Source organism: Bombina bombina, chromosome 7, assembly GCF_027579735.1.
Source record: "Bombina bombina isolate aBomBom1 chromosome 7, aBomBom1.pri, whole genome shotgun sequence".
In the NCBI taxonomy this organism is placed as follows: domain Eukaryota; kingdom Metazoa; phylum Chordata; class Amphibia; order Anura; family Bombinatoridae; genus Bombina; species Bombina bombina.
In genome coordinates this window covers 434,548,731-434,561,391 of record NC_069505.1, presented here as the reverse complement: position 1 = coordinate 434,561,391, position 12,661 = coordinate 434,548,731, and the positions used below count along the sequence as shown (strand labels likewise).

Sequence of the window (12,661 nt, the reverse complement as noted above, 5' to 3'; positions counted from 1 at the left end):
TCTTTTTGTCATGAATGTCATTGTGTTTGTGCATTGGTTTTCACAAGCCTGTATACCGTATCACATGCTTGTATGTAAATAGGACGTTGTAATGTGAGTAGTAGTTCGTATTTACTGTGGGAGGGTAGTACATAATAAGAGAACAATTGAAATTCATTTTCATTACTTTATGATCCAGAGAAATGTCCAGTGAGGGAGAATCTGTAGCTGATTTGTAAAATGTAAACTCCCTATTTATTACAACTTGCTGTGCCAGCCTCTTATCACCCCCTGCACCTCTAATGCAGCTCTGACATTTGGGCAAGATAATTGTTAAAATACTGGAGCAAGTATTTTTGGACCTTTTTGGATATAATTTTTTTTTCTTTTTCTGTTCTTAGAAATGCCAGCACTGTAAGACAGATGTTAGAAACAAAGCGAAATGTATCAGAGAGCACAACCACATCGGCCGCTTTGCCAACATCCAGTGCTGGTAAGGTTTTACATGAAATTCATGTGGGTAATGCAGTGTTCCCAGAAGTCATTTTTATGTTTTAAATGCTACATATGCCTGTATTTTATGACAATGTCATTTTGTTTAATTCCAGGTCAGTCTCCAGCTCCTGCTGCTTCAAGCACGCCGTTACGCACTACTAACTCTACGCAGCTGTCTGTGAGTCAGTCACAATCCAGTGCTGGTGTACAAGGAAGGACACAGCCTGACTGGAAACTAATCCAGCAGAGAAGTGAGTTTAGGGACCTGTTGTGTGTTTCTGTGTAATCTCAAATATTACTTGCACCATTATCACATTAAGGTGATGACTGTAACCTGCTTTTTAGATTTAATTAAGTGAATAACTTTATTTTTTAATGTTTCTGACACTGCTGAATAAGAAACTGTTTTTCATTTTTTTATGTTAAACTCGAACCATCTCTCAAAGTGTTTGTTTTTTTCTTTTCTTTTCTTACAGTAAACGCAGCGAGTATTGGAACGCCTCAGAATCTTTTAAGCAGCCAGTCAAAACCTTCTCCACCTGTCCCCTCCACATCAGTGATGACGTCTGTGCTTCCTGCACCCAGCACTACAACAGTGGTTGGCAACACCCAGGTGTCTGGAAATAACACTCAGCCCATGTCTGTGTCTTTGCAATCCTTGCCAGTCATTTTGCATGTCCCCGTAGCCATGTCCTCACAGTCACAGATACTGCAGGGCACCACAGGAACATTAGTTACTAATCAGCAGTCTGGCAACGTGGAATTCATCCCAGTACAAAACGCAGCAGCAATCAGTAATTTAAATAAAGCTCCATCAGTGACCATTGCTCAAACTAAGCCCATTGCTAGCCCCTCAATGGTCAGCCCTGGCATTCAGCGCAACTCCCCGGCAAACCCCAGCACACCTGTAGCAGTGCAAGCTATCCCTACAACTCCTTCAGCAGTGCAACCATCCAGAACCCCATTATCAGCCACCGGAGCTGCATCCTCCTACAACCAAGTTGGTAACCGCAATTCTGTACAGATGAAACCACCACAGTCTGCATTTAACAGTGCATTGTCCTCTGAATCTCCAGTTGCTTCCAGACCAGGTAAAAGTCATACGTGGCACTCGCTGCTTTTGAGACAGGAAGTCCTGCAGTACAGTGGTATTTCCAACCAGCAATTGTTGGGGAAGTCTTAATATATATTCTTTAAATTTTCAGAACTGCAAACCAATAGGACGCCAGCAGCAGAGAATGTGACGAATAAACGAACCGCGGAGAGCAGCACACCGGTGAGTTAGTGTCTCACAGAGCAATGTGGGTAAAGCAAGTGGGCAGCCCACCACTGGCAGGAGAGTTGACCACCTAAATACTAGGGATGTGCATTTGGAGTAACAAGAGTATTTCTTCTTGTAAAAGTGCAGCACTCTGGATTTGCACAGATCTTAATGTGTTGCATTTTCACAAGAATATATCATCTCCGAAAATCTCTGAATGTAGCTGACATCTTCAGCATTAGTTTTTGCTTGAATACTCTGAATGCACATCCCTACTAAAAACAAAGCACTGATAAGTAAAGAAAAAGCAAAACAATTTCCTTGACAAAATCTAAAAGTAATTCAGTTTTTTTAGTGCTGCGTGCCTCACAAGAGTGTGTTTACGTTTTATACTAGCCCAAGCCTTTATTTATCACCACTTCTGTGTCAGATTCCAGTGGGAAGGACTATACCTGCAGTCCAACATGTCTGTGTGTTGTATGTTTTCTTGTCTAACATTTTATATTAAAAAGTGTTTGTCATTTTTCAGGGTGGAAAATCTGGAAGTGGAGTTATTGATCTTACACTGGATGAAGAAGACCTGGAAAGCACCTCTCAGGGTGAGTTTTTGTATCTTACAATCATTCCTTTTCTTTCTAATGACACAGTGAGTCCACGGATCATCTAATTACTATTGGGAATATCACTCCTGCCCAACAGGAGGCAGCAAAGAGCACCACAACAAAGCTGTTAAATATCACCTCCCTTCCCTCCAAACCCAGTCATTCTCTTTGCCTACATTAGAGCAAGGAAGTAATTAGGGTTGCACCGATACCATTTTTTTAAGACCGAGTACAAGTACCGATACTTGTTTTCAAATACTCGCCGATACCAATTGCCGATACTTTTTTTTTTTTTAATGTCATGTGACAGTTAACCAAGCACAATACAGACTAATTATTTAAGATTCCTTCTTTATAATTATGAAGGACTGTAACTTAAAAGACATTATGAAATAATATAACAGTTTTATTTGTCATAAAGTTCACAGAACATGTTTATAAATAAAAATATTACAATAAAATATATTAATAATAACAACAAATAACAAATATAAAATCACAACCAACCAAAAGTGCAATACAGTAAAAAATAGAACAGTGCATTGTTTAATCATGGGGAACAACACTATGGGCTAAATTACATTTGACTGGTAAGCTTTACCAATGCTCTCATTACATGTCCTACTCCATTAAAGTCTATGGAGTTAGAAATGTGAACAAAGCATTGATAAAGCTTAATCAAATATAATCTAAATCTAGTCCTATAATTGCAGGATGAGTGTTCATTGGAATTAACTTACTTTTTGCCATGAGTATTCTTCCTGCAATTATATAAGCTAACCTATGGATGTTCCTCAGAGTACAGTATGTTTTAAACATCATTGTGCAAGATGAGAACTAGCAGTAAAAAGCCAATTTAGCAATTAGAATAATTTTTCAAAAATTAGTGGCAAGTTCTTTTTAAAGAACAGAACAGAAGCCTCTCTGCATGTTCAGCTATAAGTCTGTTTTTGCTATCAGTAAGGAGGTTCGACTCTAAGTTGAACAGTCTTTCACTTTCCACACTTCTGCATGGAGCAGAAAGATATTTTTGGACCATTTTAGCCAGAGTTGGAAATCTCAGTTTATTAACGGACCAGTACTTCAGGGGTTTGTCTGAACGGGGCACAGTGATCTCTCCTACAATAATACAAATAACAGCAATTTGTATTGGCAGAACAGTAGTAAACAATTATTAGTTTAGTCTCCACTTCAAAATGAAATGGGAACATGCAGTTTGAAAAAACGCCACAAAATAGCATATGGGTAGGAAGTGGAGGTATCGGTTTAAGTATCGGTGCATTTGCACGAGTACAAGTACTCATGCAAATACTTGGTATCGGTACCGATACTAGTATCGGTATCGGTGCAACCCTAGAAGTAATAAAGGTAGGTGTTGGAAAAGAAGATTCTTCAAGCAAGATTTTATTATTTTTCAGTAGTGCAAGATTTTTCTGCTTTGTCCTAGGGTGTAGCTGTAGTCTATATCAGTCTCTTTAGTAGAGCAGTGGTGGCTTTCAAGCAATGGGAACTTGTGGGGTACAATCCTCACTGCGCCTCCCATGTATTAATGCTGCCCTATCCTTGCAAGCCTGAGTAAGATTACTCAGTCTTTGTTTCTACCCACAGGTCCATGTGAGGTAGCTGGCCTCTCAAACCTAGTGAGCTGCTGTGCTGCCTGGCAGAAGTCTTAAGGTAAGTGCTAACTTCATTTTTTTTCTGGGACACATTGCAGAAAAAATAATTGCACTTTAAAATACATTTGTGGGACAAGACACATTCGCATATTGCTAAGGGGATCGTTTATTAATAGCAGGCACTGGGGACGAGGAGAATCTTGGCTCAGTAGGTGTTGTTTTTACTTTACTCCCGACGGCTGTAGTAATACGTTTAGCCGAACGGGAGGGTAACGTTGTAACGCCCACGATGGGCAGAGTTAGCTAAGGCGGCAGTTTCTATTGCATGCCCTTTTTCCCTCTTACACTTCCTGTGTTCCGGAGTGGGGAAACAGCTGCGTCACAGATACAGCAGCGTTGCGGTTGCCGGACCACAATTTACTGAAAAATAAAGGTTGAGTCCGGTTTATCTAACAGAATAGTACACTCCATTTGCAGTCAGGCAGGTAAGCACCTCAGCTAAGCTGAGGTGTAGAGGTTGTACGGAATGGTTTTTTTGGGGCTACTTTGTTTTTATTAAATCAGAAAAATAAAGCAGTTTAATTTTAAAGGAGCAGTAACGTGTTTTTTTTTGGGGGCGTGTGGGGGGGTATTTCCTGAATAAAATATCAGTTTCTATTATTCGGTTTATTGGTGAATAAAGATGGACCAAGAGACCCTGCAAGATGTTACATGTTCTTTATTTTTTTTATGTTAATGTGGAACCATCAATCCCTTTCTGTTCCTCATGTAATTGAGAGAACTTTACATTACAGGGATAGACTTTTTCCTGAGCCAACATTGTCTAAGGTGGATGCTGTTCAGGAGTCTTCTGACAATGTTCAAGATATGCCGCAGCTTTCTCCTTAAGCGTCCCAAAATTTAGCGTCCATACAGCCAGTGCCCTGGAGTTTCCTTGCAAGACATCGCTTCCCTAATGTCCTCAGTGGTATCTGATGCGTTGTCTGCTTTTCCCATGCTGCAGGGAAAGCGCAAGAGGAAATGTAAACAATCAGTGAGTAAGGTTGCTGACACTGTGGCTATTCCGAATGTCCCTTCCCAGAAATCCGAGGAGGAAGATACTTCGGTAGCATCTGAGGGTGAAATCAGACAGTGTAATTCCTTTGGCCGATACTGAAGTTGTTTCTTTCAAGTTTAAGCTCGAACACCTCCGTTTGTTTCTTAAGGAGGTTTTAGCTACCCTGGACGACTCCGACACTACTGTCATAGTCAATCCTAAGAAGTCTAGTAAACTAAACAAGTATTTTGATATACCTTCCATGGTGGAGGTTTTTCCTGTACCAGATCGAGCTACAGAGATTATTGGTAGGGAATGGGAGAGACCGGGTATCCCTTTTTCTCCATCCCCTATATTTAAGAAGATGTTTCCTATAGCAGACTCTATCGAGGAGTCTTGGCAGATGGTACCCAAGGGGGAAGGGGCAATTTCCACGCTAGCCAAGAGGATCACAATTCTCATAGAAGATAGTTGTTCCTGTAAGGATCCTATGGACAAGAAATTAGAGGGGTTACTCAAGAAAATGTATGTACACCAGGGTTTACAATGGCAACCTGCGTTGTGTATTGCTACTGTCACTAGTGTGGCAGCATACTGTTTTGATGCATTGTCTGATTCTATTCGGACAGACACTCCCCTCAAAGAGATCCAGGATAGGATCAAGGCCCTTAAAGTTGGCCAATTCTTTTATTACGGATGCCTCCCTACAGGTTATTAAACTAGGAGCAAAAATGTCTGGTTTTGCCGTATTGGCTCGCAGAGCCTTATGGTTGAAGTCCTGGTCTGCAGATGTGTCATCTAAGTCTAAGCTTTTGGCGATCCCTTACAAGGGAAAGACCTTGTTTGGGCCGGGTCTCGCTGAGATAATTTCCGGCATTACGGGAGGAAAAGGTAATTTCCTCCCTCAGGATAAGAGGAATAAGCAGAAGGGACGTCAGAGTAATTTTCATTCCTTTCTAAACTTCAAGGGTAAGCCTTCCTCTCCCTCTACAAAACAAGAACAGTCCAAGCCTTTCTGGAGGTCCAACCAGTCGTGGAACAAGGGAAAGCAAGCTAAGAAGCCCGCCAATGACTCAAAGTCAGCATGAAGGGTCTGCCCCTGATCCGGGACCGGATGTTGTGGGGGACAGACTATCCTTCGCTCAGGCCTGGGTTCGGGATGTTCAGGATCCCTGGGCGGTGGACATTGTGTCCCAGGGATACAAGGTAGAGTTCAAAACTGTTCCTCCCAGGGACAGGTTTCTTCTCTCAAGATTATCTGTAGACCAGATAAAGAGAGGCGTTCTTACACTGTGTTCAAGATCTTCCCGACCTGGGAGTGATAGTTCCTGTTCCAATGCAGGATCAGGTGCTGGGATTTTACTCCAGTCTGTTTGTGGTTCCCAAAAAGAGGGAACCTTCAGGCCAATTTTAGATCTCAAGTCTAAACAAATTTCTCAGAGTACTGTCCTTCAAGATGGAAACTATTCGTTCAATTCTTCCCTTGGTTCAAGAGGGTCAATTTATGACAACGGTAGGTTCTTACAGATGGAAGGTAAATTTGGAAAAGAGTTCCTTAATTCCAACTACAAGGGTAGTGTTCTTGGGAACCATAATAGATTCCCTATCAATGAAGATTTTTCTGACAGAAGTCAGGAAATCAAAGATTTTCGATTACTGTCTGGCGCTTCAGTCCTCTCCTCGGCCATCAGTGGCTCAATGTATGGAGGTAATCGGTCTGATGGTAGCTGCCATGGACATCATGCCCGTTTCCACCTCAGACCTCTGCAGTTATGCATGCTCAGGCAGTGGAACGGAGATTATGCGGATCTGTCTCAACTATTACATCTTAATCAGGAGACAAGGGATTCTCTTCTTTGATGGTTGTCTCAGGATCATCTCTCTCAGGGAACCTGCTTCCGCAGACTCACCTGGGTAATTGCGACAACGGACGCCAGCCTACTAGGATGGGGAGCAGTCTGGGGCTCTCTAAAGGCTCAGGGAACATGGACTCGGACGGAGTCGGTTCTGCCCATAAACCCATAATCTTTAATGCTCGCCTGGCCTCAGTTAGCTTCGACCCGGTTTATCATGTTCTAGTCGGACAACATAACTTCAATGGCTTACATCAACCATCAGGGGGGAACTCGGAGTTCCCTAGCCATAGCAGAGGTAGCCAAGATAATTCAGTGGGCGGAGTCCCACAACTGCTGTCTTTCAGCGATCCACATCCCAGGAGTGGACAACTGGGAGGCAGATTTTCTGAGCAGTCAGACCTTTCACCCGGGAAAGTGGGAACTCCACCCTGAAGTGTTTTCCAGTTTAATACTCAAATGGGGACAGCCGGAGCTGGATCTCATGGCATCTCGGCAGAATGCCAAGCTTCCGAAGTACGGATTGAGGTCAAGGGATCCTCAGGCGGTACTTATAGACTCTCTGGTGGTACCTTGGAATTTCAGTCTTGCATACTTATTTTCCCAGTTCGCTCTCCTCCCTCGAGTAATTGCTCGAATCAAACAGGAGAGGGTGTCGGTGATCCTCATAGCACCGGTGTGGCCTCGCAGGATCTGGTATGCAGACCTGGGGGAGATGTCGTCACGTCCACCTTGGAGACTTCCATTGAGAAAGGGCCTTCTACTTCAGGGGCCCTTCCTTCATCCAAATCTAGTTTCTCTGAAGCTGACTGCTTGGAGATTGGTGTAAATATCTGCATTGGTGTGAATCCAAAGGCTACTCTTTGAGTAGAGTTCGGATTCCTAGAATGTTGTCCTTTCTCCAAGAGGGCTTGGAGAAGGGTTTATCAGCAAGTTCCCTAAAGGGTCAAATATCTGCCTTGTCTATTTTGTTGCATAAACGTCTGGCGGATGTACCAAACATGCAATCGTTCTGTCAGGCTTTGGTCAGAATCAGGCCTGTGTTTAAACCAGTTACTCCTCCCTGGAGTCTTAACCTTGTTCTTAAAGTTCTTCAGCAGGCTCCGTTTGAGCCTATGCATTCTTTAGATATTAAGTTTTTATCTTGGAAGGTTTTTTCTTGTTGCTATTTCTTCTGCTCGTAGAGTTTCAGAGCTCTCGGCATTACAGTATGAGTCTCCTTACCTTATTTTTCATTCGGATAAGGTAGTTTTACGTACTAAGTTAGGTTTTCTTCCTAAAGTAGTTTCAGATCAGAACATTAATAAGGAGATTGTTCCTTCTTTATGTCCTAACCCTTCTTCTCATGAGGAACGTCTTCTGCACAACCTAGACTTGGTGCGTACTTTGAAATTCTATTTACAGGTGACTAAGGATTTTCGTCAGTCTTCTGCTCTGTTTGTAGTTTTCTCGTGGGAAACGTAAGGGGCAGAAAGCTACGGCTACTTCTCTTTCTTTGTGGCTCAGGAGTATAATTCACTTGGCCTATGAAACTGCTGGACAGCAGCCTTCTGAGAAAATCACAGCTCATTCTACAAGGGCTGTTTCCTCTTCCTGGGCATTCAAAAATGAAGCTTCTGTGGAACAGATTTGCAAGGCTTCAACTTGTTCCTCTCTACACTTTTTGCAAATTCTATAAATTTGATACTTTGCCTCGACTGAGGCTTCTTTTGGGAGAAAGGTTCTTCAAACAGTGGTGCCTTCTGTTTAGGTCCCTGTCTTGTCCCTCCCTTATCTGTGTCCTCTAGCTTGAGTATTGATTCCCAATAGTAATTAGATGATCCGTGGACTCACTGTGTCATTAGAAAATGAAATTTATGCTTGCCTGATAAATTTATTTATTTCTTGCCATGGTGAGTCCACGGCCCGCCCTGTTTTGAAGACAGGGTTTTGTTATGTTATAAACCTCAGGCACCTCTGCACCTTGTTGATTCCTTTCTCTCCTTTACTTCGTTCGAATGACTGGGGTTGGAGGGAAGGGAGGTGATATTTAACAGCTTTGCTGTGGTGCTCTTTGCTGCCTCCTGATGGGCAGGAGTGATATTCTCAATAGTAATTAGATGATCTGTGGACTCACCGTGTCAAGAGATAAATTTATCAGGTAAGCATAATTTTTTTTCTCCACAGACCAGACCATACTAGACTCCAAGACAATAACTTTCTTTAACAGATCAAAGAAGATCTAAATTGCAGTTAACATGTGTGAGACTTCAGTCTTTATATAAAGCATCTTCTATTATGTATGCTTCGCCAATGGTATAAGGCAGAGCTTTCCAAATTTTTTATGTTGGTGACACACTTTTTAGACTTACATCATTTTGTGACACAGTAATTCAGTTGTACTAGCAAACAGGAGGTTAAACTAACTTGTTTTAAGAGATACGGACAAATACATAAATTATATAAAAACAAAATGTATTTACAAGTAACAGTATGTATGTGTAAGAATTAAAAAAAAGTTTAAAAACACCAATAGCTACTTACTATTTTAATGGGATGTATGAGGTTAATGGGATGAACACAGTTTCTTAATATTTAGTAGAATATTAGATAAAGACACTTGCATTTTATCATCAAGCATTTTTTAAGCTTCTACTTCCTATCCATATATCAAGAGCAGGAGCAGCAATGCACTACTGGGAGCTAGCTGCAAAAAAATAAAAACACTTTGACTTCTGACTTCAGCTCAGCGTTAAAGCTGCTGCCCTCAGAGCTCTGCAAGTCCAACTGACTAGTGCCCGAGCTGCAAACACACTGCTGTCCCACTCACTGACTACACATGCAGTCACAAACCGATTGAGGAGACTACACGTGCAGTCAGGAGCCAGTGTGCCGCTAATGGGAATAGTGTCAGTTCCCGCTAAGCTGCGCCAATAGGTTAAGATGATCTGTGACCCACTAGGTATCAATCACGTGATATGCGTAGCAAGCAGGCAGAAAATCGGAAACCAAAAGAAAAATTAAAAAGAATTTTAAATTAAAAAAAATTTAAGCTGAAGCTGGGACACACCTACACACTGCTGCCGACACACTAATGTGTCACGACACAGTTTGGAAAGCACTGGTGTAAGGGCTATAGCTCAAAGGATTTTTTTTTTTTTTTGATCCAGATACAATAGTCCATTGCTTTTGGCAGTCTTTTGGGAGCACTTGTCTAAATTTAAAACACTTTTATTGATGCAGAAAAATTAATAAGTCTTAAAACATCCCAAAACAGGCAGGCAGTGTGGTGGTCCCAAAGAATAAACACTGACAACAGCTGACTTGTTTCGGCTACTTGCCGTACTTCAAGCTGTATGTTAAAATCTACATGCTGTCAGGAATTTAAAACCCACAATGCGTTTCTATTGGGTACAGCTATACTGGCTTTACAAATTCATTAATTCTTTCATAGCCAGCCTATCGTAACTACTTTTATATTAAAGAAACAAAAGGAATCTATTATTTGCAATTCTTTATCCATGCAAATTGAAACCTAATTCCGTATGAACAAATGTTTAAGAATATAAACTAATCCATTGCTCTTTGTTTTGTATAATTACTATAGATGCATTTTCTTCATCTAAAATCTTACTAGATTTAATTAGTACATGACTATACGCATCAAATCCTTGCAAACACATTGCCAATCCAGAATACTTAAATACTGGCATTTTTCTTGCACTTTAGCCAATCAGTGCTGACTCCTAAATAAATAGGTCCACAGGAGTGAGCACAATGTTATCTATGACACATATGAACTGGCGCTGTGTAGCTGTGAAAAACTGTCCAAAAACACTGAGATAAGATGCGGCCTTCATTGGTTTAGAATTTACTATATGAGCTACCTAGGTTTAGCTGTCAACAGAGAATATCAAGAGGACAAAGCAAATTTGACAAAAGTAAATTGGAACGTTGTTAATAATTGCATGCCCTATCTGAATCACAAATAATTTTAACTAGACTGTCCCTTTAAGCTCTTGATTCTCAAGGCTTACTTTGGAGGCAGGTAAATCTCCTGCAAAAAAAGCATTACAGCTCATTCTACCACATCTGTTACTAATTCAGTTGAACACATTTTGCAAGTCATCAACATGGTCATCCTTTTACTAAATTCTACCATTTTGCTGTTTTTGCTTTTTCTGAAGCGGCATTTGGTAGGAAAGTCCTCCAGGCAGCATTGTCTGAGGGAAAAAAATAAAACAATTGGCACATTCCAAGCTTTTTATCCCGCTCAGCTGTGGACTCCACAGCTTGGGTATGAGTTCCCATGCATAATGGTTTGTTGACTCTTACCAACTTATGAAAGAAAACCAGTTTATACTTGCCTGATGTGAAATTCATTTATTTCATGGTAGTGACAGTCCACAATCCCCACCCAACTTTTATGGATAAGAAAATGTTTTTGGTGACCGTTCCTATTTTGCACCTCTACTTTCCCTGCTTTGTCCTTTCCTACTCAAGTATAACTGGCATACCAATGAGGTGGGAGGGATGAAGTGCTCTTGAGAGTTTTGGGAAACTTTTGCCTCCTTCTAGTGGCTAGGAAGAGAATCTCATGTGAATCCCACTGTGGACTCCACGGATCATCCATTACTTGTGGGATATTCTCCTTCCCAACAGGAAGTTGCAAGAGGATCACCCACAGCAGAGCTGCTATATAGCTCCTCCCCTCACTGCCATATCCAGTCATTCTCTTGCAACTCTCAACAAAGATGGAGGTAGTAAGAGGAGAGTGGTGTATTATAGTTAGTTTCTTTCTTCAATCAAAAGTTTATTTTTAAATGGTACCGGAGCGTACTATTTTATCTCAGGCAGTATTTAGAAGAAGAATCTGCCTGCGGTTTCTATGATCTTAGCAGAAGTAACTAAGATCCACTGCCGTTCTCACATATTCTGAGGAGTGAGGTAACTTCAGAGGGGGAATGGCGTGCAGGTTTTCCTGCAATAAGGTATGTGCAGTTAACATTTTTCTAGGGATGGAATTTGCTAGAAAATGCTGCTGATACCGGATTAATGTAAGTTAAGCCCTAAATGCAGTGATTTAATAGCGACTGGTATCAGGCTTATTAACAGAGATACATACTCTTATAAAAGTGCAATATAAAACGTTTGCTGACATGTTAATCGTTTTTATATATGTTTGGTGATAAAACTTATTGGGGCCTAGTTTTTTTCCACATGGCTGGCTTGATTTTTGCCTAGAAACAGTTTCCTGAGGCTTTCCACTGTTGTAATATGAGTGGGAGGGGCCTATTGTAGCGCTTTTTTGCGCAGCAAAAATTACAGAGACATTCAGCTTCCCTCTGCTTGATACAGGACATCTCTGAAGGGCTCAAAAGGCTTCAAAAGTCGTGTTTGAGGAAGGTAACAGCCACAGTAGAGCTGTGGCAGCTGTTGTGACTGGTTTTAAAAAGGTTTTTGTCATTTATTATTCCGTTTTGGTATTAAGGGGTTAATCATCCATTTGCAAGTGGGTGCAATGCTCTGCTAACTTGTTACATACACTGTAAAAATTTCGTTAGTGTAACTGCCTTTTTTCACTGTTATTTCAAATTTTGTCAATTTGTTTTTCTTAAAGGCGCAGTAACGTTTTTTATATTGCTTGTTAACTTGGTTTAAAGTGTTTTCCAAGCTTGCTAGTCTCATTGCTAGTCTGTATAAACATGTCTGACACAGAGGAAACTACTTGTTCATTATGTTTAAAAGCCATGGTGGAGCCCCATAGGAGAATTTGTACTAAATGTATTGATTTCACCTTAAACAGTAAAGATCAGTCTTTATTTATAAAAGAATTGTCA

General features: G+C 41.0%; 1 protein-coding gene across 1 annotated transcript in view; it reads left to right on the top strand.

Annotated features, from left to right (window-relative positions):
* Nucleotides 1-12,661, top strand: part of ATF7IP (activating transcription factor 7 interacting protein) — a 207,813-nt gene that overhangs the window by 181,653 nt on the left and 13,499 nt on the right. Inside the window, exons 8-12 of the mRNA XM_053721339.1 lie at nucleotides 381-472; nucleotides 588-725; nucleotides 951-1,565; nucleotides 1,680-1,750; nucleotides 2,265-2,334. Of these exons, the coding sequence (XP_053577314.1) occupies nucleotides 381-472; nucleotides 588-725; nucleotides 951-1,565; nucleotides 1,680-1,750; nucleotides 2,265-2,334 (986 nt within the window). The remainder of the gene's footprint in view (nucleotides 1-380; nucleotides 473-587; nucleotides 726-950; nucleotides 1,566-1,679; nucleotides 1,751-2,264; nucleotides 2,335-12,661) is intronic.